We start from the raw sequence: 27,398 nt of genomic DNA on the forward strand, positions 1-27,398 counted from the left end.
CCCAGCTGCTTCTCCTTTGCGCATTATGGTCTGTTTATTGTGCTGCAAAGGTGGGACGTGCCCATTGATTCATCAGTGCTTCAGAGTATCGGCTTTTGGCAAATAAGATGCAAACAGGGCTTGGCATCCTGGTGATGGCCCTCTGCTGAAGGGCTCCTGGACTTGCATGGCTTCTGTAAACCAAGCTAGAACAAAACCACTGCAGGTAAGGGCAGATCAGGTCCAGGTCAGCTGTAGCTGGGGAGTTAGGCAGGGGAGAGTGTCTTTAATGTAAGAGCCAGTTACAAATGCTAAATAAATGGCAGGGCGAGGGGACAAGGTGTTGTTTGTATCCTGGGAGAGCAGCAGGGGCAGGGCAAGACCAGTAACACTGGCTGCTAACCCAGGGTGACCATCTTGTCTGCACAGTCAGGCCCATGACTGCAGAGTACCAAACAGAGCAGAGCAGAGCTTTTTATCGAACACCCAGATTATTCCTGTGGTGTCAGTGCCAGTATGACCAGTTCCACCAGTCAGCAGCCTCATATCAAAGCTAGGACTCCTCTTGTTTCCATGGGATCCCAGATTACCTCTTGTTACTGTGCTGAATTCCTCTGTGCTGTTGGGCACATTGTTCATGAATCCTTTGCCTTTCCATTTTGGTTATCTATTACTACAGGGTCTACTTTCTTGCCATCAGGTTTCTCTCTCTCAGCCCTTTCTTCTAACAGCTGGCCAGGTGGGTTCAGAGGACTAAACTGTCACCCAGGCTTACACTGTCTGTAATGGTACAGCTCTGAAAGATGCTCACGGAATCAGCATATGGGTGAGTGGTCACAGCTGCACAGTCACTTTCAAGTGGAATACAGCTTGGCAAAAAATGCCCTCGAACCATGTAGGTATTCCTGCAAACACCACCACAGCTTAGTGGTGTTGCAGGTTTTGGTTTTGTGCTCACTTCTACATGCACACATCCTGCAAAGTGTGCAGGGAGTGAAAGGGAATTTCAAATACAGACCTGATACACATGCATTGTACATTCCCACCCAGAGCAATACAGCAAATGCAGCTTTCCTTTCACTCCCAGTCCTTTCCAGACACTATTTCTGGTGTAATTAACCCAGTTTTCTGAAGCATTTTGATGTCCACAGGACCAGAAGTCCCGACAGAGTATGCTCCTTCCCGTGCATCTCTGCCCAGCTCCGCTGCGCTGCTGCACAGCTGGGGACGATGCCTGCCCTCTCCTGGACTACGCTCAGCAGCAGCACTTGGACTCCTAGCATGTGCTTTTGGCTGGTTAAACAAGAAAAGTGGCAGCAGCACAAAGGTTTAAGGAAAATTGCTCCCAGTAACCCCAGGGGATGTAGTAAAGGCATGCTGCCTAAGCAGCACTGCACGCCTTCAGTGCACCAGACTGTTCCTCCCACTGCTCCCTGCTCAGTATTTTGGAATTGCTCATGTACATGGCAGAGATTACCTAGCCCTGCCATGCAAGCAGTGCTCCCACCCTCATTCTTTTCTGAATTTTGTAAGCCTGGGGTTCAGCTTTCTTTGGTCTCCCTCTCAGCCTTGGAAAATATTCTAATTTCAGAGTGCTCTGAGTTCTGTTCAAAGGACCTTTGAGTCCTCCCATTTTCCAGTCATTCACCTGGCCCATGAGTAACTGGGAAAAACTGGCCTGTCCCTGGGGATTTTATAAAAGGTGTAAAATTCAGCTGTGAAGAGAAAGAGAGGGACTTACAGAAACAGACAGCAGCATGTGTCATACTGTTTGAAAGCACTGTCGTGCTTTTTATGCAGAAACCTGCCCTACTGACATACCGGCTGCAAAGAGCGGGATCGAACATGGGCAGACTGTTCTGCTGAATAGCCCCTCTGTCTTTTTTCAGGTCACTGTGTGAGCCATGAACTTGCTCTTGTGCTGCTAAAATCTTACGCAAAATATGTAGGCAGTGTCCCTTTTGACCAGCTCTTCCGTGCTCTTTATCACTGCAACATCTCAATGTGCCCCACAATACTTCCTCGCCCGAGCTGCTTCACCCACTGCGAGGAAGAGGAAGGCTTGTTGTCATGTTCCTCTTTGCTTCTAGGTTCATGCTGGCCTGGTTCTCTGAGAGCAGGGTACAAGGGGAAGCTGTTGTGGCCGGGACCCTGGGTGACAGTGCCTCCCCAGAGATGTGATGGCATGGATATCTCTTAGGCTGACCAGCTGGGTAGGAAGATGACCATGGATCATGCTTCCAATCTAGATTAGAGACTGAAAGTCACGGAAATATGAAGATAATGGACTGAAAGACATAGAAATGACCCTTTACAAAGGACACAGTTACTGTTGGGTCAGGAAAAGCCTCTGTAGATCCTTAGATTTGGAGACATCTCAGCCTCTGTTCCTCATTACGCTTACCCCCTTTAGAGGCTGTGATGAGAAGATGCCGGGTGAAGCCCTTCCAGGGAAGGTACAATATTCCTGCTCGTAAGGAAGCTGGGTCACACCATGCCAGCAGCAGAGTGTGGGGCACAGGGAAACACCCCAGGGCAGAGTATTTATTAATGGTGAGGAACTCAGCAGTGACTAGGATGCTGCGCAGCTGTTTCAAGCAGGCAGCAAAAGAAGATGGTCGATGCAGACACCTAGAGCAGACTCCAGGTCCTTCAGCCTTCCCAGTGCAAGTTGCAGGCTCCAGAGAGGTTCTAGTGGCTTGGGGACAGTTGCTTCTCCTTGACGCCAAACTTCAGCTCCCCACCTGTGAGCTGCACAGCAGGAATTGCCTCCAGCTATAGCACAGGGAAAGAGAGAAGATCCTCCAGCATGAGTCCCACTGCTGCAGCCACACAACTGAGGGAGTCTGGGCCAATATTCCTGCCCCTTCTCATCCTGCGGGCTCTGACTCAGCCACAGGACTCAGCAGGATGGGAACAGCCCCAGCAGCTGCCATCCATGTGATACCTACTGTAACTGCAGCAGACTTTGTTTTTCCCAGGACTTTAGTTTCTCCTTAAAAAGCTCTTGCAAATCCATGCAGCACAGCCTCCCCCTGTCTTTGTGTACTGACTACAAAGCAAGCCTGATAGTCTAGGCATAAAATACAGGAGTCCTATTGTTTTAACAAGCTGCAGACTCCATTTTAGCATCCTTCTAGTCCCCCAGTACCTACAGCCTGGCCTATTTCTGCTGAACAGTTCCCTTTTCTATCCTATCCTATCCTATCCTATCCTATCCTATCCTATCCTATCCTATCCTATCCTATCCTATCCTATCCTATCCTATCCTATCCTTTCCCTGTAGGATCTCACAGTCTGCCCATCACTATAGCTTCTCTGCATCCTCCAGAGGTACGGTAAGCAACATGTCTGTACCCCCTTCAGGAAACACTCGTGCAATTAAGCATTTTATTTGGTACGTTCTGCTTTGCCTTCTGTGTTTACGTTAATAAGAACACTGGAGCAGCAGCAGAGGGGCAACGTTCTTCAACCACTGGTAGGTCATTCTGGGTACCCGACCACCCATGTAATTGGGCAAGAGGAAGAGAGATTCATTACTGATCAGAAGTAACAAGAGGTCTGAACTATGACCACTGCAACAGAGCAACTAAAGTGAGCAGAGAATGCAATGGCAATCCACACCTACAGAAGGTGCACGCTGGTTGTGCATGTGACCTTTCCTCCAAGCAGGCAACACTCAACTGCTTCCTTCTGCTTAGCATCAGCTCTGCCTTGCTCAAGTTCAGCTGAACCACCTCTTCATTCCTAAGAGGCTGTTGAATGGTTTAGAAAAGCAAGAGAAATTCCTTCCCTGGAAGAAACCCTGGTTTTATCTGTGAAGTGTTCAGGTAATGTTTAAGACATTAGTGCCTGGGGTCTGATTTTACCTTTTTTGAGTTGATGTGTTTCCTAGGTTTCTACTGAAGTGCAGGAATGCAGAGAAGCTGTTGAAAGGTGACCTGAAAAGGCCCTCCCAGACAGGGTGATATTGTCAGTGGAGGAGGTAGGTAGTTCTCTCCAGGACTGAAATCCAGTTCCACAGTGGGAGGTGGGCACCCAGAGCTGTGGGCTTGAGTCATAACATGACAAAGGTTTCAAAAGTGCAAGGGACAGCAGAAGAAAAGGCTGATAGAGAAATGCTCTTGGTCTGTAGTGTAGCCACAGAGGCAGCTGCAAGTGCTTCATTGTGTTCAGCTTGCATGTCCCAACTGATACTGAATGACCCTCATACTCTTGGCTTCCATCCTCTTTGCTCTTTCAGCATAGGTATCAGAAAACCAAGGATACTGACACGTGCTGCTTAGGTCCTGAGGACAAGCACTTGAACCTAATCACTCAAGCTGATGACTTGCTGTTCTGTGACTGCAGGAGTATGGGTTGAATTTTCTGCAGCCCGGGAGTCTTCAGATTTGCAATAAAAGAAAGGGTTCTTGTTTATGTGATAGTAGCTGGGAGTACCATAACCACAGCTTTCCTGAGATTGCTGTCAGCCCAAGAAGTCTGGGTTGTTCCCAGTCTTAAGAGAGGGTCTGGAGCCTTCCTGCAAGGATAAGACAGGTGTGTGGGACAGGTAGCAATGAACTGTTACAGTCCTGGGTGGTCTGTGAGCAGATGAGGTCTGGGATCCACAATCTTCCCAGCTACAGCAGGCTGCAAACTTACCCTTCTGTGGCATTTCAGTGCCTGGTTTCTACTGCTAAATTAATACATCCACATAAAACTGTCATAACTGAAGAACCACTCTTGGATGAGATGTTTGGAAAAAAAGAAAAATGCCTCTTCATAGTCTGAGCCTATTTCATCCTTGGTAGCCTGGGTGAAGTGGGTATGGGCACAGGGCTGGTGGAGTTACAGAGCCAGGAGGCCATCTCAGCGGAGGAAGCTATCCGAGCGCCTCATCACACTGCTGGGCTTGGAGACATGCCTGTGATCATCACCACCAATGTTAATATCTCTCATTTTGTGTTATCATCTGCATCCAGCCTGTGGGTAGGTAATGACTCTGCAAGGTGTTGGATGCATGCAATCTGGTTCCTTCCATCTGCTTCTCTGCTGACTTGGACAGTTTCTCCTGGCTCAGACTGGTTGGTGATAAAGTGCCTTGAGCTGTAGGACAATCTGAATGGAAGAGTGACTGCTGGATTTGCCAGGTCCTATGAGAAGGTTGGGTCTGTTGGACAGTGATGGAGTGGTTCCTGGCTAAGTGCCGTGAAGAGAAGAAGTCTGCCCTTGTGTTCATGAGACAGGTTGGTGCCATCATGGTAATGGAAATAATAACACGACAGTAATGATATGTAAAAGAAAAACTCACCAGTTTCCCTCCTGTGCCCATACAGCAAGATAAAGGAAACTGACCACCGATCTCCAGTATGGGGGCAAGATACCTGCATCAGTCACATGCTACAATTAACTGGCATATTAACTTCAGGGTGTGAGAAAGACCCAGTCTGTAGCAAAGTCCTAGTTTGCAGTGACAAATGTAGAAAGCCAAAGCAGTTTAAAATATCTTCCCCAAACTGGTGGGCAGGCCTGGAGGAACCGTTGTACAGTAGATACCAGTAAAGGAGAAGCAGCCCATACTGAGGTCTCTGTATTCCCCTCTCTCTGCCTGGATCCCCAGGGGTTGTCACATATTGCAGTGAATAGTTGGAGGGTTTCCCTTGTGCTAGAACTTCAGTTACTATCAAGAAGGCACCACAAAATTTCACAAAGTGCAGACATGCTACCAGGTGAATTTTTTGGGGGTGAACCGAGTTTCTATCAGGTAAGAAGGGACCACAAGATGACCTTAGAGCTGGCTTTCTGCAAGCAGATCTTCTTCCATGCACGGAGGAAGGAGCAAAATGCCTCTGGTACCCCCACACCAGTGTTTGCTGTGAAAGTGTATTTTAGAGTAGTTCAAAGCAGAATGAAAAGGAAAAACAGCAGAAAACAATTATGTGAGCTGTGTGGGCATCAGCACTGTCCCCCTACACAGCACAGAGCATTACTGGTGGAACTCTGTGGGTCTGGCCAGTTAGTTTTGTGCCTGAGCTTCTTCCACCAGGAGAAGGCACTGAGCCTGCGTCCATCCACCTGACCACAGGGACCTCGAGGTTTGCAGAGGTGCCATGGTAAAAGTACTTTCTGAAGCCTTTTCTGTAAGAAGACCTGGATAAATAATGAGGAATCAATCATTTGCTGGAGAAGTTTCTTTGTCTTCTGTTTACAGATGGCCCACATGGACATTTCAAGTAAGTGCATTGATGAACTGCCTGGCCAAAGCTCTTGCTGGTGAGACGCCAGTGACCTCACTGAATTTCTCCCTGGATGCTGGGCTGCCCAGTCTATGGCACCTCCTGCTGCTGACATTGCTGCAGGCAGCAGCATCTTCATCCCCCAAGTTGCACAGGTGGGTGAGCTGCAAAACCTCATGCACCGCTGTCAAGGGCCTGGTGGTCTCCTCCCCCTCACTGAGGCAGAAAACCGAGGCTTAAACGCTGAGAATACCCCAAAGACAGACACATACGTCACGGCTGTAGGACATCATAAGCCTGTGGCTTTCTCTGCCACAGTGGCTGGCTGGATAGGGAAAATGAGAAAAAACAAGATGTTCCCATGGGTAGAGATAATCACAGTTCCTCAAACACCACAAAACCGTATAAAGCACAGAATTCTCTCAGGTACCAGAGAATAAACAAACACTAAAAGCTGATGAAATGTCCCTTTTCTTAGCTAGTTTCTTGTCCCTTCCTTTGAAGTAGCTGCTGAGGAAACTGCGTAAGAAGCCGGTCACATCTGGCACTGCCCACGCTGCTGTGCGTGAGAGCCCTGCGCCTCTGTGTCTGCTGCCACTGCACTTGCTCCCCTCACATTTCCCTGTCTGGTTTCCATTCACTGCCTGCCTTGTATCTGGGAGTAAGCAGCTTTCTGCTTGTAACAAACCTGGGATACACCCTGCACCTTCCCTACATTCATGAAGCAAACCCAAATCTAGTCAAGCAAGAAAGAATTCAGCTTCATGGATATAATCCTCCGAACTCCTATTATTAGCTTCTTGTAGCTACATTAATTTTAGAAGAAAAATTAGGTCCAAAGTGCTGGGCTCATTTTAATAAAGATTCACAGTCACAATTGAATCCCTTGACGAGGAAGAATCAGCTTTTGAGCACATCAGACTCATTACTAACTCCTCACAAAGTCATCAGAGTCCGACAAGTGGCAGCAGGGAAAAGGGGCTAAAGGTGAATGATTCTGTGTAGGAAATTAAGCAGAAGTTACTGAACTTGCGCTTCCCTTCACCACCAGCAGCCGCGGCATCTCCAGGAGAGAGATGAAAGCAACCAGCAAAGAAGATAAACAAGAAAACAGCTCTGAAACAGGCATGCTGATAAAAACAACCTGGAGAGGATGGGACTTGAGATAAAAGAGAAAGTGCTGGAGATTTTGTAGTGGCTTCGAGGTGGGGATGTAGTTAGGGAGCGGAGCTGCTGTCGGGGTGATCTTCCCAGAGTGTGGCTAGGTGGGGAGCAGAGTAATTTTCTCCCACAAGTGTCCTGGCTGTTGTCCTTCCCTTCTGCAGCCAGCAATGCAGCTGCAAGCCCCAGGAAAGTCCCAGAACCTGACACTGCTCCTTAGTTCCCTTCTTTCCATATTTGCTTTAGCTCCTTCCATCCCATTATTTTGGTGCTGGGTGCAAGGCAATGGAATTATACAGGAAATCCATGGAGACTTTGTCCTTCTTTAGCATGTTTATCGATGATGATAAATAGAGCAGTAGGCGGGAGAGGCATCTGGATGTTTGATCATTACCTTGATCTGATACAGCCATAGCAGTATCACAGGAGCATGAGGAGTCCAAATTTCAGCCAGTGCTGGAGGCTGTGCAGACACGCTAAAAACAGACAGGTCTCAGACTCCAAATATTCTGTGGGGCAGAATACTTAACAGTGCTGTTCTCCAGGGAGCTATTGTTTTGTTAGACATGTTCTGTGCCCTTGTAACATTTAGTGTAAGGACAGAGGAGCATCAACAGTTTATGTCTCGAGAGCTGCAGATCTTGTCCCTGAGGACTGCCTTCAGCAGGTGGCCTTGCCCACATGGAGAGGATGCTGGGTTTTCTCTAGAGTGATAGCTCCTCTCCCAGCGCAGTGCCTCTGCAGAGACCTCAGCTCCTGTGTAAGTGTGCAGAGAACAACCAGATGAGGGGGAGATGCAGATTATTACATCCTGATGCTTCCTACACTTTGCAAAGCACCTACCTTGGAGAAGTAGGGGGAGAATTTCACAGCAGCTGAGGGCTGAAAATGCCTGTCATGGTGATTTTGATGGAGCCATGCTGGGGAGCTGGAGGGCTCATGATGTTTGGAGATGGCCTCCCAGCATCAGCTAAATCTGCTTTACACCCTTTGCCATAAGGTTTTGGAGGAGACCTATAATGGGATCATAATCCCCAAAGGGAGGACAGATGAGCTGGGCTCACAATATTCGAGGTTCAGAAGGGTACATGCGTTAAAGCAGCTTAAACTCCCACCCGGTGGTCCCATGCCATGCTGGCCTTTGGCTGCCCTCTTCTGCCTCACTTTTGGGGTTGGGGTCAGGCACTGCTGAGGCCGGGGGACCCTGTGGGGTTGATTTACCGGTGAGACCTGGTACTCCTGGGGCCACTGCAGTGTGTCTTCTTGAGGAATGAAGCAGTTGTCTGATTCCCCCATGTGTCCCCAGCATCAGAGCAGCTTTAGATGGCAGAGCTAAAGCTTTCTTAGCCACCCTCACAGTCCGTGGGGTCTCCCGAGTCATAACACAGCCCCAGCCATGACCTGTGGGCATTCAAAGCTGGGTAGCTTGAGGAAATGATGCACAGGGCAGGTGATTTTTCAGCGGAGGTTTCCCCCTTCTCTCCACTGCTCTCTTCCCCTTACACCACCCTCCCTGCTCTCCTGAAAACTGCTTGCCTACAGCTACAGGGCATCCCTTCAGTTCCCGTCTTCATGTGCTTCTCTTTGCTGTGATTCCTCTCTGTCCTCTGTGTGTCCTTACAGCTGGCAATGTCTTGTATGTCTTCAGGAAATGTTTGTAAAGGCTTTAGTATAGTTTGCAATGGGACATGGGGGAAGCACCAGGACTTTGAGGAAATTCAACATGGGGGCCCAGCGGCTCGCAGCAGTGAAACTGGCAGGAAGCTTGCCAAAACTGCCTTAAAAACGTGGTGCCTGTGCCCGGGTCCCTGGGTATGGCTAGCCCAGGGCACTGCTACCCATCCCTCCTGCACCCCAGAGCTGCCCTGGAGGGGAACCAGTTTGAAGAAGTGGGGGGTGTTTCAGACAGGCTGGGGTGGGGGATGCCGCCTTCCCCACCCCGAGTGCAATAGCTGAGCCCTTGCAGCAGGGAACTGGGATTCAACCGGTCTCAGCGCACCTTCCCCGGCAGGTGCCAACAGCCCCAGGCTGGCGCAGCAATCCCTGTGAAGCCTGGGAGGCACGTCTCTGTGCAGGGGGTGGCAGGGCAGTGGGGACAGCGTGGCCCTGGTGGGCAACACGGCCTGACAGCCCGGGGACCAACATCTGCCCAGCACCAGGCTGTGCTGCAGGCACTGCCCTGGGAGGGGAACCTCCTGGAGAGAGGAGGGAGCTCTGCCCCCCAGCTGCCTGGGGCAGACCTGCTTGGGCATCCAGGCTCCATTAATCCCGGGAGCCCGCATGTGGACCTGACCCAAACAACCTGTGTGCATATATAGGGCCTGCTCATACACATCCATAAGGATCAAACCTCCCACACATGCAGTGACAGGGAACGTATCACTGTGTACGTCCAGAGGGTCCCTAACACTCCTCCAAACCTCTGGGGTCTACATAGCCCTCAAATATCCATAGGGACCATATTCGCTGCACACATTGATCCATAAACTCATGCACACACCAAACACATGTTATAGGAACAACACCCAGGACACAGACTACTAGGGACCATACAGATCACAGATCTCCAGCCATCACAGCCCCCGCATGCCCCTGTGGGCACTGCTGTCCCATGCACAGCTGTAGGGGCTGCACAGACAGCTGACCCAGTGGGACCACGTGCCATGGCCATCCCCATAAGGACCGCATCCCCATGGACACCACCTCCTCACCTACCCCTGTAAGGACCACATCCCCACGGACACTGCATCCCCACAGACACCACATCCTCACCTCCTTAAGGACCACATCCCCACGGACACTGCATCCCCACGGACACCACCTCCTCACCTACCCCTGTAAGGACCACATCCCCACGGACACTGCATCCCCATGGACACCACCTCCTCACCTACCCCTGTAAGGACCACATCCCCACGGACACTGCATCCCCATGAACACCACACATCGCCGGACACCGCATCCTCACCCCCCACCCCGGACAGGTACAGGGGCCATACATCACGCACCCCACCAGGGACCACGCCCCCCGCACGCGCCCGTGGGGCCCCTTCCCACGCGCGGCCGGGGCCGGCGTCAGCACCCCGAGCGCTGCGGGCAGCCGGGGCCGGGACGCGCTGTCCCGGGCGGGCCGGGGGGCGGCGGGGGGCGCCGGCCCGGCGCGCTGGCGGAGCAGCGGCCCCGCGTGTGCTGACGCCGGCCCGGAGTGATGTCAGGAGCGGCCCGGCAGCGGTGGGCGGGCCTACCCCGGAGCGCCCGGCGCGGCGCGGCTCGGCTCGGCGCCCGCCCCTCTCCGTGCCCGGCTCCGCGCCGCTCCGCCCCCGCCCCCGCGAGGAGCGCGGGCAGCCCGCCGGCTCCGCGGCCCCGCTGCAGTCCCGCTCCGGCATGGTAAGGCCGTGGGCGGGGGGCGGGCGGGGGCGGGCCGGGGTGCCCGGGGCGCGGCACGCTCTGACCCTCTCCCCGTCTCTCGCAGCCCCTCGCCGGAGCAGCACCCGCCGGCTCGGGACCCCGCCGCCTCGAGCCCCGCGCCGCCGGGCTCCGCCGCTCGCTGCGCGCCGGCATGAAGCTCCCGGCGCCGGGCAGCCGCCGCTGAGGAGCCGCGCGGCAGCAGCGGGACCCCCCCGCGCCCCCCCATGGGGCAGCGCCGCGGCCGCTGAGCCCCCCCGCCGCCCGCCCGCCGCCCCCCACCCCGCGCCGCGCCCCGCGGCCCCCGCCTGGCCCCGCCATGGGGCCGCGGCACCTGCTGCTGCCGCTGCTCCTGCTCTCCCTGCAGCTCCTGGCCCTGCTGCTGGCCGCGCAGGCGGCCGGCCCCCCCCCGCGCCAAGGGCAACCGGACCCAGGGGGCGGTGGCGCCGCGGCGGACCCCCAAGCCGGGCAAGGAGCTCCTCAACCAGACGCTGGCGGGCCCGGGGGCTGCCGCCCCCACGGCGCTGCCCGGGCGCGGCAAGGGCGCGGGGGGCGGCAGGACGCCCCCCGGCGGCGGGGGCGGCGGCGGGGGCTCGGCCCCGGCGCACGAGACGTGCTGGGGGTACTACGACGTGAGCGGGCAGTGGGACAAGGAGTTCGAGTGCAACAACAGCCTCACGGGCTTCCGCTACTGCTGCGGCACCTGCTTCTACCGCTTCTGCTGCAACAAGCGCGCCGAGAAGCTCAACCAGAGCCTGTGCCGCAACTACAAGAGCCCCGAGTGGGCCCACCCCACCACCGCCAGCGGCGCGCTGCCCGCCGACGGCAGCAACGGCGCCGACGGGGACGCCAACAAGTACGACCCGGACAAGGACAGCACCAACGCCACCGTCTACATCTCGTGCGGGGCCATCGCCTTCGTGCTCATCGCCGGTGTCTTCGCCAAGGTGGCCTACGACAAGGCGCGGCGCCCGCCCCGGGAGATGAACATACACAGGTGCGGTCCTCCCCCTGCTTCCAACATCCCTTCTGTCTAGGGACACCCTCCTCTCCGAAGGTTCCTCTTTTGCACTGCCTCTCCCAGTCTTTCCCCTTTGCATCGTCTGTCCAAGGGTGTCCCCATTGTGTTACCCACCTAAGGGGTCCTCCTTTCAACCACCCATCCAAGCGTTTCCCATTTGCGCAATGTCCAAGCATTTCCCCATTGCATGACCCCTGCAAGAATTCCACGTTTGAACTGGCTGTCCCAAGTGTCCCCTTTTGCACCACTGTCTGACGGTTCCACACTGCCCAGCCTGTCCAAGGAGTCCCCCTTGAAGTACCTATTTGAGTCCTTATCCTCTGCGCTGGCTGACTATGAGTTTCCCCCCTTGCATCTCCAAGTATTTCACCTTTACGATGGCTGTCTAAGGGCTCCCCTTTTGCGCCACCTGTGCAGCTGATCTTCCATTGTGCTGTCATTTCGAGGGGTCCCCCCTTGAACGCCTCGCCCGAGGGTTTTCTCCATTGCGAGGGCTGTCCGAGATTTCCCTCTTTGCACCACCTTTCCAAGGCTTTTCCCTTCCCACCCTCCAGCCAGGAGTTCCTCCCTTGCACGGGCCCTCCAGGGACAACCCCACCGCTCGGAGCGTCCCTCCCGCCCCGCCACCCGTCTAGGGACCCGCTCAGCCCTCCCACCCTGGGGGCAGCACCGCGGGACCTCTCCCCTTACTCCTCGCAGCACCCCTCCGCGGCGCGGCCCCGCCTTCAGCACCGGCGCGGGGGACAGCTCCGCGCTGCCCGCCCTGCCCGCGCTGCCCGCGCTGCCCGCGCTGCCCTCCCTGCCCGCGCTGCCCGCGTTCCCGCTCCTGCCCGCGCCCCGCGCCGGGGCGCCCGGACTCCCCGGTCTGCCCTAGACCCCCCGGCCCGGCCCGGCCCGCCCCGCCCACGCAGAAGTTTAGACTGAAGTGCCAAAGACATTGCTCTGCTGGCTCCTGGCGGGCGCCTTTGCCCTGGGCTCGCCAGAGGTGTTCGGGAGAGAGGCGGTGCCAGGCCGTGCTCTTTTTCTTTCCTCTTCTATTTCTTTTCCCCTCTAAATCCAGATAACTCAGGCTAGAAAGCTGTCCTTCCTAGGTGGCTGCTAGGGATGTAGTTTGGTATCCTTTTCACGGTGGTTTTACACATTGCTTAATAAGAGAGAACACTCTCGACATGTCAGAGAAAATCCCATTTAAAGGCAGAAGCTCAGGCTTCCGTAATGATTCTCCCCTCAGACAAATGCACGTACTCTCTCAGTTCGTATTTATTTTCTGGTGAAAAAGTCCCCCTAGATAGTGTGTGTACCTCTGTGAGGTTCCTATGCTTGAACATAAAAACTGGTGAGGAGCTTCTTTATAAGAACATTTGTGAGCATGAGTGGGGAAAGCCCATATCTCTAGCAGATAATGCTTAATGAAAATTATTTTGATAAATAAATTTTAATCAAAATAATTAAAATAACTGACCACATTTTTAAGGCTGAACTTCAATCGCAGGCAATAGAGTGTGATGGGAGAAATTTTAGCTTTTTACAAAGAAAAAGAGATGAGTGACGCAGTTTTTATTTGTTTGGGAAGATGTTTTTTATTTAGACTCCTGCCTTCGTAAGATGGCACACACAGGGGTGCTGGCTGGTGTGGACTACTGGGTCTTCAATGAGGACAAGTAACGCTGGCTTACACCCGCTGAGGGTCTGGCCCACATATTCAATCACAAACCCACCTGCCCCTTGTCTCTCCTTTTGCAAAAAAATAACTCCAGAGTGTTAAAAACATTGTAATATCTTTTAGGTCACTTGTGTCTGTACAGTAAAGGGTCCTGAAGGCAGCTTAGTCAGAAACTAGGTTCTTTGCGGTCTTTTCTTAACTAAGGGCTAGTTCCCCAACTGTACGGCTCTTTTGGCATCAAGGCAACTTTGTCTGGGCCTTATCTTCACACTAAATTTGAAAATCTGACTTGGATAACTGTATGTCACTTTTGCTCTAGCTCCAGTGGGCTACAGGGTTGGATCCTACACCCTTTGAAATCAGAGGCAGTGTTGGCAGACTTGTCTGTATTATTCTTGATGTTTTCATTCCTATGATGCTTGCGTTCCTTTATTTAGATAAGGTCTGGTAAAATGATTCACCTGTGTGTAGAAGTATGAATGGCAGATTGAGTGCTTGGAAAGCTTGACTTTCAGAACATTTTAAGGAAATGATTGACTTCTATAATGTGGTAGCTGGTAAAAGATTATACCTTTCAGAGCTATGTTACCTGAACTTGATCAAAATTGCACGATGGTTTAAATATTATGAAGTGCACCTCCAGCAGACAGGGTCTGCATCGGTCTGAGGAATAATGCTGCCAGCACTCCAGGCAGAATGTAAATTGGAGGAGTGGAATGGTTTGTCTTTGTCTCTGAGAACTGCTGCTGAGTAACAGGGAGGGAGAAAATCAGAATGTAGTCAGATATTTCTATCTGTTTGTGGTTGTGTCAATTGGAGTTAAGTGTAACATCCAGAATAATGCGCTGTAGTGATGACAAGTGCATTAGATCTCAGCATGTATCCCAGCAAAACCTCTGGGAAGAGCAAAACAGCAGTATAAACAGAAATTATTACACTGGGCTAGAAACAGCCCCTCGTGAACAGCATCCCCCATCCAGGGGAGATTAAGCAAGTCGTCCTTGAACTTCACCATAAGCAAAATCACACTTTACATTTTATTTCATCGTAAATGGTCGGTTAGCAGTACTGTGTATAGATGTTGTTTCTCTGCTAAGTTCTCACCCAGCTTTTACAGAAAACCCTCATTAACTCAGTTAGAACATTTTGATGGAGACAGGGCTCATTTGATGTCTTTTGATAAAAAGGAGGGTTTACAAATTCACAGGAGAATCGTCACTCTCATGTGAAATGAAAGGCTGTCTGTGCACTGAGATATGCATGTGCATTTAAGAGCTGGAAATCTGGTCTTGTTTTCAGATGCTGTTTTCAGGCACTACCACGTACCTTTAAAGAAGAGCCACTGCTGTGATTCTGGGCTGAGCAGTGACAGTAACTGATACTTAAGTTCGTTTCTAAGAGCAGTAAGTGGAAGTGCTTTGAAAAACATTAGCTAAAATATTCATATTTTACGGAAGCACTTGTAATGCTTTAAACTTAGCTGATTTTTTAATGATTATAGGATCTTTCAGCCTGACCATATATGACTGCCTCTTGTCTTGATCTTGCTTTGGAGTTACATAGCCAGAACTAATGCACGCTGGGCTCCAGGTAGAAACCGGGGCTGATTTCTGAGAGCTGTACCCTGCAAGGTTTTATCTGCTATTGCTCACTGACTGCATTTGTGAGGATCGTTTATTTTCATCAGTTTGTCAGGTTTTTTGGTTTGTTTTTTTTTCCTCGAGCATTTCTTAAATGGGCAGAGTATTTGCTCTACTTTCAGTATGGCAATGAGTTAGGGAATCTTTGACAGTGAACAAGGAGTGTCAGCTGTTTGTTTTCAAAGCTGGGTATGTTTTTCTGTAGCAAGGAGTAGTGACCCAGAATATTCTCTTCCCCTGGCCATGACCCTAAATCCCCGCGCTACAGTTAGTAAATAATTCACTGCAGTTAGTATCACTCTATGACCCCCATTTAGCCCTCAGCAACAGTAACCATCGCACTCTCTGCCGAGTTAGGAATGCACAAATTGGAAACTGCTTATAGTTTGCAGCTAGGGTTTGAAACGTTACCAATTGCTTGCTGCATGGGCAGCCGAAGCCATTACTTGCAAGCCAGAGGGAGACAGTGGTACTGATGGCCCTGGGGCAGTGATGGAAGCCCAGCTGTTCTCATGTAGCTGCTGAGAAGCAGCACTGGGATTTTCCTCGGCAAACTAGCTCCATATCCTGCTAAAAGGCCATCTTCTGTATCTGTCCTTGCACGGAGCATGTCTGGTCAGTGTTTTGGCTTTTGAAAGGGAGAAGGGAAATCAGCACCTTCTGTTCCTAGTGCTTCTCATTGCCCTATTCTGAGGGCATCTTTGTTGCTACAAAGAGGAAAGATTTTTGTGTTACTGTTTTCTTTGGTCTCTGCTTTTGCATCCTCTGCTCTGTGAATAACAACAGAGACTGTTTTTATAAATGAACATCCTTTTCCCATGCAGAGTCCACAGTTAACTTGATCAATTTCTTGCCATTTTTACTCCGTGGCTCTGAATTTCAACAGGACTCAGAGGCAATGGTCGGTTTCTCCACAGATCCGGGAAGGCTGCATGCAGTTTTACATGATGCTAACTTAAAATGCAGGATGTTTTCTCTTCCTGCAGGCTGCATCTCACCACAGCTCTTGGGCCCTACGGTCGCTAGAGAGGTCTCTGGAGGGTAGCTAGTTTCAGCCCTCTTCGCTAAGGCTGGAGCCTGTGAAAACTACCTCTCTAGACTTAGTTTTTAAAAATGTGATCACAGCTGGCTCATTCAGCTCCGCTCTTCGCTGGTACGTGTTGCTTCAGCCAAACAGTCAAACTTCATATCTCCCCCAGGACAGAGAAAGCGCTACGAACACATGCCTGGTCATAGCGACTATACAGAAGATTTTCTTTCTTGGGTGCTGTCACTGCTTTCTTTCTCTTTGCACTGATTTGGGTTTATGCTGTGCTTCTTTTTACTCCACTCAGTCTCATTCATCGCACTCGTGCCTTTCATCTACTCTTTGCCTTGCTTTGTAGTGTTTATTCCTGAGAGTTTCTGAGCCTCTACAGTGCCCTGTCCTTCTCACAGGCACAGAACACAGGTCCACAAACACGTGTCAGACTCGACTCAGGTAAAACAGAAAAAGGCACAATTGTGTGACCGCAGAGAAGTCACTGATGAGTAGTTCTGCTGTTTCAAACCAATACTGCACCTTAGTGTATTTGAGGTAACTCCTGTGCTGGGAGAAGATCTGAATCCTGTCCTGTTTGCGTTGATGAATTGCCTATTCCCAGCTGGCCAGATCAAGGCAGAATTTATATTGGTATGCATGTACCTGTACAAAATATTTTCCCTTTTGCTTCACTTTACATGTACTGGGGAAGCTTCAGTCTGAAGCTCTGGTCACAGTTTGCACAGTTTGGTAACTGTTTTTTCCCCATGCTTTCCTCTCTGACTGTTTTATGAAGAGCCTGGGGCTTTGGGAAGAGCAGAGGCTGCCTGGCTGCAGACTTCCACTGGCTGCTTCTGAGTCTTCTCCTTTCTTTTTGAACTTCTCCCAGCAAGAGAGGCTAGTCTCAGAAACCGCGCTGCCTTACCAAATCATTTCAGTGTCTCTAATTCCCATTTATTTGGTATTTTTCTGCTTTTTGATTAACTTTTTCTATTGGTAACCCTCCATCATAAGGTGTCGAGGGAATCCAGGCTAGCTCTGAACTTCTGTATTTTTTAGCTTTGCAATCTTATATCCTTAACTAGCAGTTGATCTGTGGGTCTTTGGAGAGCAGATGCCTTTTAAAACTTTGTTTCACATAAGAAGATCTGAACCTTATCAGGAAAGTGAGATCATGGTGCTTTTTTGCTTGCCTTTGCCCCTACTCGCAGAGGCAATCTGTATTTCCTTAGATGTGTGCACTGTGTCGCATGGAGGTCTCAAATGTCTCATTACCCAGGCAGATAAGCCTGGGATTCTTTCACAATAAATACTTTGCTGTAGTTCAGCTCCTGCCTGAATCGCCTTTGTTGCAAGGACAGGGCTTGTCAGAGAAAGTACAGTTTTAGTCAATAAGTTTAAAGTCCCTTAATTTTGCTTACAACATAGGATTTGGTGCAAAAATAGGTATCTTGTGGATGAAACTTCTTTATGCTCTCATGAGCTTTTTGAAGTGCTGCATATCCACCAAGAGCTTAGTGCACGCAGATACGCAAGCACAAACAATAACAGACTAAAAAACTTACCAGCTGAGTTCTTAGCACAACTCCTACAGACTTTCATGCCTGTAAAATACCTAGCAAGACCTGCTATTTTTATTTTATCTCCTTCCCCGGATCACCGCCAGCGCTCAGTTCCTTCTCTGTACAGTACCACTGCCTCTGGTTCTCCCCAGCACTCCTGCCTTCTTTTCTGGGTGCATCTCTTTGGCAGCGTGTCCTTTTTGCTCTCTCAAGCAGAGAGGCATGCAGCCAGGTGGGCTCTGGGGCCCGAGCCTGAGAGGGAAGGTGGGTGCTGGAGGAGCAGTCCCGGTGGCACAGCCGGTGGCAGCCCACCGTCTGCCTTGCCACGAGCTCTGAGCCCGCAGCGATGCTGGGGGACGGGACTTCTGGGGGCAGCGGCTTCTTCGTGCCGCTCGCTGTCCCTAGGTAGCTCAATAATGGTTTAGAGGTAGATCCTGACCCTTGGTGCCCTGGCCACTTTCTGCTCAGTGTAACAGCTCTCTGCGAAGAAACATCCGTTGGAAAGATTTATTTTAACTTTTTAATCACAAAATCTTTACGTAACAGTATCTTTCTCTTTGGACCTGCTGTATCACTGTTCAAAGGAACTGGTATCACCTGTTGTGAGTTTAGTGACTATAGTAAATTTCTTGCCCACATCACATCAGTAGTAGGACACTTACTCGATTTGTACTTGTGCAAGATGTGCCGTCTAAGCACTGCTAGTATTTACTGCCCTTGATATATAGCCTAAAGAACCTGTCCCAAAGACAAGAGCTTTACTTCCCAGTTGCTGATTCTGCCGCATGTTATGAAGACAGGAGAGATGATGACTCACTGCAACAGTTGTTTTCTTGTCAATTTAACAGTGCAACACCTATACTACTTCTATTTCAGCTGAAACGTATTTTCCACATACATGCCTCCATACAGTGGGTGTGTGTCTGTGATGTAATTATGTCACCCATGTGTCAGTTTTGAGTTCACCAAGGAAAGTGAATCAGGAAAACTGCCAGCCTCATTCTGCTGTCATGATCTGGGGTAACGATATGGTCCTCAGTACATTCGTAACCAGGCTTTCATTTAAATTTGTCATTAAAGCTGGACTAAATTCCAGGAGCTTCACGTATAATTCTTGTATTTAGCACAAAGATTTTTCAGAAGACATCTGACTTTTCCTTGTAGTACTTATTTTTAAGAAAGAATATTTCCTCACTTATGCTGGGTGCAGGTGCACAAATGCTTCACTCATGGAAGTTCTTACTCCATGGGTGCATTCACCTGTTCTTGTGTGTACATACATGCATCCACCACATGCCCACTCAGGTTGCTGTGACAAACCACTTCCAGTGTTCCTCCCCAGAAGCCCTGCTCTGAAGCACCAGATGCTCTTGTTTCTGTCAGCTGCAGAGACCAGTTGTCCCTTTTGCTGACCTGGGACTGGTACATCTCCAGTACACCGCTGAGCCCTTGCACTTTCAGATACAAGAGCTACTTTGGCAGAGTCACTTCCATGTGAAGGAATCTGCCTCCCAGAAGGGTTTGCTGGCAGCAGCATCCCCGTGTTTCCCTCCGTGTACCAGTTTGCAGTGGTGTTTGTGTAACCAATTAAATCCCCATCCTTCTGGTAGTAAGATCAGAGCACCCTCAGAATGTGGCCAGACCCGTGCCCTGAGGGTGATGCCGAGGAGGCAGCAGAGATGGGGAGAGCCGATGACAGGCAGTGTACCCTTGCCTTCTCATCTGCTGTTTCACAGCTAGCACAGGGGAATAACATGGGCAAGCGGTGCACAGCCTGCGGAAACTACAGCGTGGGAGCCCATCTCGTAGGGCAGCACAGACCCAGCTCAGTGGAAGGCAGCATGTAGCTCAGTGTGGCCAGCGTTGGAAACTTCACAAGGCACGCAGCAGGTCTGGGGACAGGCACTGAAGAAACCATGAATAATGCAGGGCTGTGCTCTGCGCGACTTGCTGGTGACTGAAATCTTCTCCCTTGGAGAGACTTGTCCCTTATAGGTGAGCTGGCTACATGGCTGGGGGAACCACCTCTCTCCGACGGCCTCTTTCTTTCCGGGTTAGTAAGAAAGCATAGGGGGATCTTTAACCTCTTTTTTTAAGGACTTGCCTTGAAATCCTGGCTGTGCTGAAGTTGGTTGGAGTTCTGCCACGAACTCTATCACAGCTATGCTTTTAGCAGGCTTTTAACTCAGCCAGACACTGCTCTTCTTACTGTACTCTGCCAGATCCATTTGGTCATTCCTTTTCCATTCTTCCCCAAATTCACAGGGACATTGAACAGGCAATTCTGTTTTCTATCACCCTGTGTGTGAAGTCTGCAAGACAGGGGATTTTCAGAAGGCAACTCAGTGAAGTTTTGCATGTGTACAACCTGTGCTACTGGAAGTAGTCAGCTCTTCCCATCGTTTTTTCATATCCAGCATCCTTAGACTTCTCTACTCCAGTCTTATTTCCCACAGGCCATATCCTGGCCTGCTGGGGCTGTCACCAAAGCTGCCCTTGTCTTCAGTAGAAGGAACACCTGTGCCCACACTTGTTACGAGCAATTAGTGTTGAAAATCTGTGGGTATCAGGAAAGCAGGACACTGCTTTCAAAAAAGACTGTGGTAAGGGATAACACTCCTCCAGCCTGCCATTACCTTGTTGGTAATTAAGACAGCAGGTTAAGTTTCTCAGCTGGGTTGGTAAGTGGGCAGGGTGTGCTGAAGCAAGCTGGTCCTTCACAACCCCTGCAACCTCATGCCTCAGAGCTCACGGCAGAGGCAAACACCGATGTGTCACAAACTCTCTTCTTAAACCAGACATTCCTCCCTGTTTCAGCTGCTCTTTGTCTTCACAGGATCTGTGTTTTTTCTCTCCAGCCCAAGAGAGGAGGCTCATGTGTGGACTGGAGCTATCCCCATCAAATACAGTCCAGAAAGTCCTTGCCACCCCTGGGGCACTGACATGAATTCTACATTTCCACAGATAGGTCCTGAAAAAAACTGACAAATTACCAGGGATGGCTGGGATGCATTCCTTCAGGTGGATCTTCCTTGGCCAGTGAAGGGGGCACTAGACAGGGAAACTGGGCTCTGGTCCCAGCCCTGCCTCAAGCTCTCTCAGTGATATCAAGCAAATCCTTCCTCCTTCAGCCCACAAAGCACTGAAAAACAACAAATTTCTCCCCATGGGGGCAGGAGACAAGCAAATTACCGCACTGGAATGACTGAGGTCAGGAAGCTAAGGCACTGGAGGTGGCGATGGAGGTGTTTCACAGTGTGAAAGTTACTGTAGGAAAAGCCACTTACAAAAGTGGACCTGGAGCCCTCTCAGCCTGGGTCTGCTGTCAGTGACATGGCCTAGCCTGAAGAAAGCCCACTGGAGTCATTCCTTTAGTCTGGATCTAGGACTGGGATCAGCTCCCTGGTGGGGGTTCTCTCTGCTGGTTTTTGAGGCCATTTCTTTATCGTGCTTGGGGCTGGACCCTCCAGTGGGACAGCCTGGTTTGGCTACACGAAGTCTACAAAATCACAGAATTACTAAGGCTGGAGGCACCTCTGATCATCAACCAGTCCAGACTCCAGGCAGGGTCAGCTAGAGCAGGTTGCCCAGGACTGTGACCAGTTGGGGTTTAAATGTCACCAACGATGGAGACTCTCTGACCTGCTGATGCAGTGTTTCAGTGTTTGAACACTCTCAGTGTGGAAGAGCTTATTATTGTGCTTAAGTGGCATTTCCTGTATTTTAATTTGTGCCCATCGCCTTTTGTGCTGTCACTGAACACCACTGAGGAGGGCCTGGCTCCAGCAGCTTTACAGCCAGTTATCGATACACATCGATAAGATCCCCCTGAGCTTTTTGTTCTCTAGGCTGAGCAGTCCCAGCTGTCTCAGCCTCTCCCCCATATATGAGATGCTCCAAGCCCTTAAGCACTTTTGTGACCCTTCATCGAACCCAGTCCATGATGTGCACGAGGAGCCCAGCACTGGACACAGAACCCCAGATGTGTCTCACCAGGGCTACGTAGCCAGGAAGGATCATCTCCCTCAATCCTGGAGAATCACTACTGATGATTTACTTCCCCGTTGCACAAAGAAGTTCCCCTCTCCGCTCCCACAGCTCTGTGCTAGGACTGAGATGGATCCCCTCCACATACCTGCTGAACTTCATACTCTGCCTGGTCTTTACTGTGGTTTCTTCCTGTTTCCTCCATTTTATATCACTCCGCTCACTTTCTCCTTGTTCTCTTCTGGTTTTCTGCCACCCCCTGCCATTGCCTCTCTCACAGTTTGCTTTGTCTTCATTCTCTTTTCTCTTTAGCCAAGTCTGTTCATTTCATCTTTCAACACCAGGGCCCCAGCTGATGCCCAGCCTTGCTACCCTACTGCTTACATCCATCCCTTTTGGCCCTTTTGTATTTCCAACAAGACCTGGTTTGTTTGGTTGTTGGTTTTTTGGGTTTTTTTTTTCCCTTTTGAAAGCAGCCACAACTCCCTCTTTGAATCAGGGTCCTTGTGTTCATCCCACGGTGTTTCCTCCCAAAGTACTCACTTACTCCAGAGTGGCACGAGAGCCTTCCCTGCTGCCGTTCCTGAGAGCAGGACCTGACCTGCTCTGCCTTGGGAGGTCCTGCCATGTCAGACATCAGAAGGTTTTTCTCCCATGCTGCTAGTCCAGCACTGGTCTGGAACAACACCCCTGATGTCACCATGTCTATTCTAGGTGTACATGGAAAGAAGCTTTAGTGTTCTTACGTAAATGACATTAATGAAAAAGCTGTCATAAAGCATTATCTCAGGAGACGATTGTACAGTTACACAACTCTGGCTACTCCATCCGCTGCCACAGGTAACACGTTCCAGGGAGTGAGGTTTGTTTTCCTGAGATAAGAGATATGTCGTCACAGAAAGATTTCTGAAGTGTCTCAAAGCCTTGTGCAGGTGATTAGGATGCTGTTGACATCAGTGGGACTCATTGTACCCAGATGGCTGCACATGGAAGACCCAAATATTTCAAGTGCCTCTGTTACCCTGTTATTGAAGCTTTTGCAGTGGACACCTAGACAGCTGTACCCAAGAGTCTTATGCCGACCAAATCCTTCCTCACTTAAGTGACCGACCTTCCACCATCGTGGGACTCAGCCCGCTGTGCTTTATGGAAATAAACTGGATCACACACAACAATGTGATTGAATTGGCAAGGAACTAACCAGTTTGATCCAAGTTTGACTTGCTCCTCCACCTATAATGTTTTGTTCTGCTGGTGCTGAACCATCTTTTTTCTCTCTGTAGACGTTAAAGAAGAGGTCAAAGAGTGAGCACTCAGGACACACAGTTTGGTTGGTTTAGGAGATCACACCTTCAGCATTACTGAGGTCACATTATTTCAGTCCTATACACTTAGGAGCTAGGTCTGCTTTTGCTAGTTATGTTCAGTTTAACTTGTGTGTAGTCTGACACGGCAGACATCACTTTCCTGAGTACCACCTGTGATTCCTTCATTTCATCTGAGTAACAGTCTCCTCCCTCCCAGGTGGCTGGCACCCCACTAGAAATCATTTCTTCACTCTGTTGTGACCAACTACCCACCTGCAGCAGCTCTTATTAAGATTCCTTCAAGATGAAAGACAAAGAAGGGGTTAAATTTGTTCTTATCACCTGAGTTGTATGGTTTTGTGTGGTAAGGATCAGTGAGTTCAGGTCCTGGCTGTAACCAAGGAACTACCAAGCACAGTTTTATAAGAAACTGTTCACGAACTGAAATATTGTTCTGGACACATGGTTTTGTCCTTAAGGAGGGTGGCAGGCTTGGAGTTCGGCTCTCAGGTAGATAATGACTGAGAGAATGAGGAACTTCTTACCACCTCCAGTCTTTCCAGAGTATATTCACTGACATTGCCTCACTTATTTTTAGTGAATTGAGGTAAACTGTCCATCCAGGAGGTAGGGAAACTATGTTCTTAGGACTGTACCAAACCCCATTCAAATGGTAATAATAGTAGGAGAAAGGACGACAGTATCAAGAGAAACAAGCTGACCTGCAGGGTAAGGTGGTTCTAGACTCAGAACTGTAGCAGAATTTGGGTTGGAAGGGACCTCTGGAGGTCCCTTGTCCTGCCACCTGCTTGAAGCAAGGCCAGCTTCAATGGTAGAGGAGGTTGTTCAGGGCCTTAGCCAGCTGAATTTGAAGACCTCCAAGGATGGAGATCCCTCAGCCTCTCTGGGTCCCTCTTTCAGTGTTTTGCTATCCCACTGTGACTTTTTTTTTCTTTTATAACCAAGTGGATTTTCCCTCATTGCAAGATGTGCCAATTGCCTCATCTTCTTTGCTTTGCACTCTGTCTCCTTTGCAGCTCCCCGTTAGCGGGATGTAGGTCCTCTCTTAGCCTCTCTTTGTCAGGTTAAACACATTCAGCTTTGGGAGAACTTGTTGGTACTCCTCCACTTCCATCCCGCCAGCACCCGCCAGCCATACTTCCCCATCTCCGCATTTCTTGTACTGCTGCTGTGTACCTCACCGCACACAGCCCCTTCTGAGCACACACTGGTCCCTGACCCGACCCTTCCTGACCAGCTGGCTCTGTTATATTAAGCTAAGTGGTCTACAGTGTTCTAGTGTTATCCATGCTGTCATCTTCCTCTGCACTCTGAGTGATTGCACTCTTGACACTAAGAGTGTCTTTGACAAGTGTTCAAAACGAGCCCAAGCCACCATGGGCTAGTAAATAATGGTCCTAATACAATCTCTGTGATTGAAAAATGACTCTCAGCATTTCTGTACTGCAGATACTATTAAATGGTCATCTGATGTTTAATATATCTTGGAGATATGTACTAAGGGCTCAGTTCTGCCAACCTGCTGTCTTTAGAAAATGTGTTGTCTTCAACAGGATGTACTGAGTGCTAGTGCCAAATAGACAGACCTCATTAGCTTCCCACATCCTCCCCCATCAGCAAGATCTGTAAGGCAGTGGGGAGGTATTTGCCTAGAAAAGCCATCACAGTTACTGGTGGTTGAATGAATCCTCTCCTCAGGAGGGAACCGTGCAGTATCCATAGGGCCTGGACCTCAGGCCCCAGCTGCAGGTTCTTGTCCTGCCACTCATCTTCTCTACAACCTCGGGCAAGAGGCCAAAATTTCAAACATGTCCTGCAAGTTGGTGGCCAGTTTGAGATAACTCAGGCATGATTGTGAAAGATGGCGAGCACCCACAGATCTGTGTCAATCAATGGGAATTCAGCGTTTTTTGGAGAACACCAAATAGCAGTTCCTCTTATTCAGCGAGGACTAACCACAGGAGTAAACAAAAGGACTTGGAATAGGACTAAGTATCTCTCTCTTATTGCTGCCACTTTCACCTCTCCTAGCACAAAAAAAAAAAAAAAAAAAAAAAAAAATCTGTACTCACATGTCGCTGCATGTGACAACCCCTTTACTCCATTTGTGTCACTATGTGTGCACATACACATATCATAAGATGTTATTGCTTCTATGCCTGCCCTCTCTATAAACTATAATCAAATGAGGTTAAAAGTATTCTTATTCTGTGCAGGGTTGTTGTGAACTAATGTAATCCTCTTCTGGAGACCCTGAGATCTTCCCAGAGTTTCTTCTGTAGAGCACATTAGTGTTGCAATTCTTTATGCACAAGGATAGCAGTCTGTAGAGGAAATGATTTGGAAAATGCAATGGACTCAGGCCCCAAAGTATTTCTTATGTGAAAGACCAGAAATATGGCATTTAAGGAACACTAGTAGATATGAGCAACACCAGCATCTCTTTCGTCAATACACAGGGAAGGAATTTCTCCTCCTCACATCTTTTTCTTGGTACCCGAGGTGACATTAGGCATATTCCCTCTGCCAAAAGAAAAGAACCTTTCAAACTCTATCATCTTTAGAACGCCACTGTCCTTTATAAACCATGCAAGCCATCCCCTTCCTCCTTTTCCTATGGCTCAAGAGATAGCTTGTGGCTGCACTAAGAAAATCAGGGCATTTCACGCTATAATTGTTCCACTGTGTTCATGATACTCACAGAGGAAAAAAAGTCTTTGAGTATCCACTCGTCCAGGGAGAAAACATTGGATGCAGATTGAACTGTGTGACATTTCTTTTTCTTGGAGAATAGCAGAGAGACCTCAGTATCTTTAAATAAATCCCTAATGGACAAAAAAGTAAAGGCAGGCTAATAGCTGTGTTGACATTAGCCCATGAAAACTGTTCAATCCTTTTCTTCTGGACTGCTGGTTCTCCTTTGAGAAACCCACTCCCACCACTGCTGCTTATTGAGCTTCTTGCAGAAAAAACAAGGATTTAAGGAGCGTGGGGACCAGACCCCTAATGTGATTTTATCTTGAAGAGGTTTGGCTTGGGCAGGGCAGTTTTGGTGTAACCTTTAGAAGATCACAGCACCTGAGTCTCAGGGCTCTGGTGACTCTTTGTGCTATGGAGAACAGTTCATCTGCACTGTCATTGACAGCAGGGAAAGTGATGGAGAAAGAACATAACCCTGGGGTGAAGTGAATTAGTGGAAGCATATGAACAGCTAAACAATAGCCAGGCAAGCCTGTAAATACACGCAGCAGATGCACATAAAGAAGCTAAGCTTTTAAGCCATATATTTCCTTTTTGTTATCGTTGCTTTTTTCTGTTTACGGTAGAAATCCAACTACTGCTGGATGCACACAGTGACTGTGAAAGTGAAAACACTGCACGCCATTCCTACTGTGTGAAAATACGTTTTTTCCCTATTTCTCTCTCCCCAGGGCTCTGGCTGACATCTTAAGGCAGCAGGGACCAATCCCAATAGCACACTGTGAAAGAGAGACTATCTCGGCCATAGATACCTCCCCCAAAGAAAACACCCCAGTCAGGACATCTTCCAAAAACCATTACACCCCCGTGCGCACCTCCAAAAGTAACCCAGGTAAGTGCTGCTTTCCTGTGCTCTTCAGGGGTGGCTGTGCCAGTCCTACGTTACAAGTCAGCAGAACATCACGCTTTACAATAGTGGATTTTGTGAACCTGAAATTATGATAATAGACGTCTTTAACAGGCAACCAGAGCAAAGGAGTGCAAGGATCAGTGGTGAGGTTTTTGCTGAACAGAGAGGCTGTTCTCTCTAGGCGTTTTAAAAATTCAGAATCAGTGAGGTATAAATTCAGCTTATACCGAAATGCTGGTGTTAAGCTTCGAACACTGTGTATTTCCAACAAAACACATACACTATAAAGCATAATCGGGCTCTCTGCACACAGCAGTTGAGAAGAAAGAAATCCACATAACTGGGGCCACCTTATTTATTCAGGTGAACTATAGGCTTGTGCTGAGAGGGGAGTGTGGAAGGTGGCCTAAAGGGCATCCTGGGAGCTTAAAGACACTGGCCGGAGGTCCACCAGAAGCATTGGCCTGGGAACGGGGACACACCTTTTTTTTCTGGTTTCTCCTGGCTGGGTGAATTTGGTTAAACCATTTGGCTCTATTCTGCCTTGATTTCCCCAGTGGCACAAGGATGCCAGCCTTTAGGGAAAGATATTGTTCTGATTTATTTAATGCTTCATATATTGATAATTGTCAAAACAATGTCTTGATGGTTGCAGACCCCCTTTGTTAAGTGGGCTACGGTAGACTTGCCATCACTTGCCATCTCTCAGGTGCCACTGGACATGTGCCTCAAAGACGTGCCCTCATTCAGTCACAAGATATTCAGCTTCATGTAGAAGTTTCTGGGTGGCACTTCCTGACCTG

At 49.6% G+C, this 27,398-nt stretch overlaps 1 protein-coding gene across 1 annotated transcript in view; it reads left to right on the plus strand.

Annotated features, from left to right (window-relative positions):
* Positions 1–10,507: 10,507 nt before the first annotated feature.
* Positions 10,508–27,398, plus strand: part of SHISA6 (shisa family member 6) — a 246,079-nt gene continuing 229,188 nt past the window's right edge. Inside the window, 4 exon segments of the mRNA XM_055700786.1 lie at positions 10,508–10,745; positions 10,831–11,166; positions 11,168–11,760; positions 26,417–26,577. Of these exon segments, the coding sequence (XP_055556761.1) occupies positions 11,083–11,166; positions 11,168–11,760; positions 26,417–26,577 (838 nt within the window). The 5' untranslated portion in view covers positions 10,508–10,745; positions 10,831–11,082.

The sequence above is a fragment of the Falco cherrug genome, chromosome 1 (assembly GCF_023634085.1).
Source record: "Falco cherrug isolate bFalChe1 chromosome 1, bFalChe1.pri, whole genome shotgun sequence".
Classification (NCBI taxonomy): Eukaryota; Metazoa; Chordata; class Aves; order Falconiformes; family Falconidae; genus Falco; species Falco cherrug.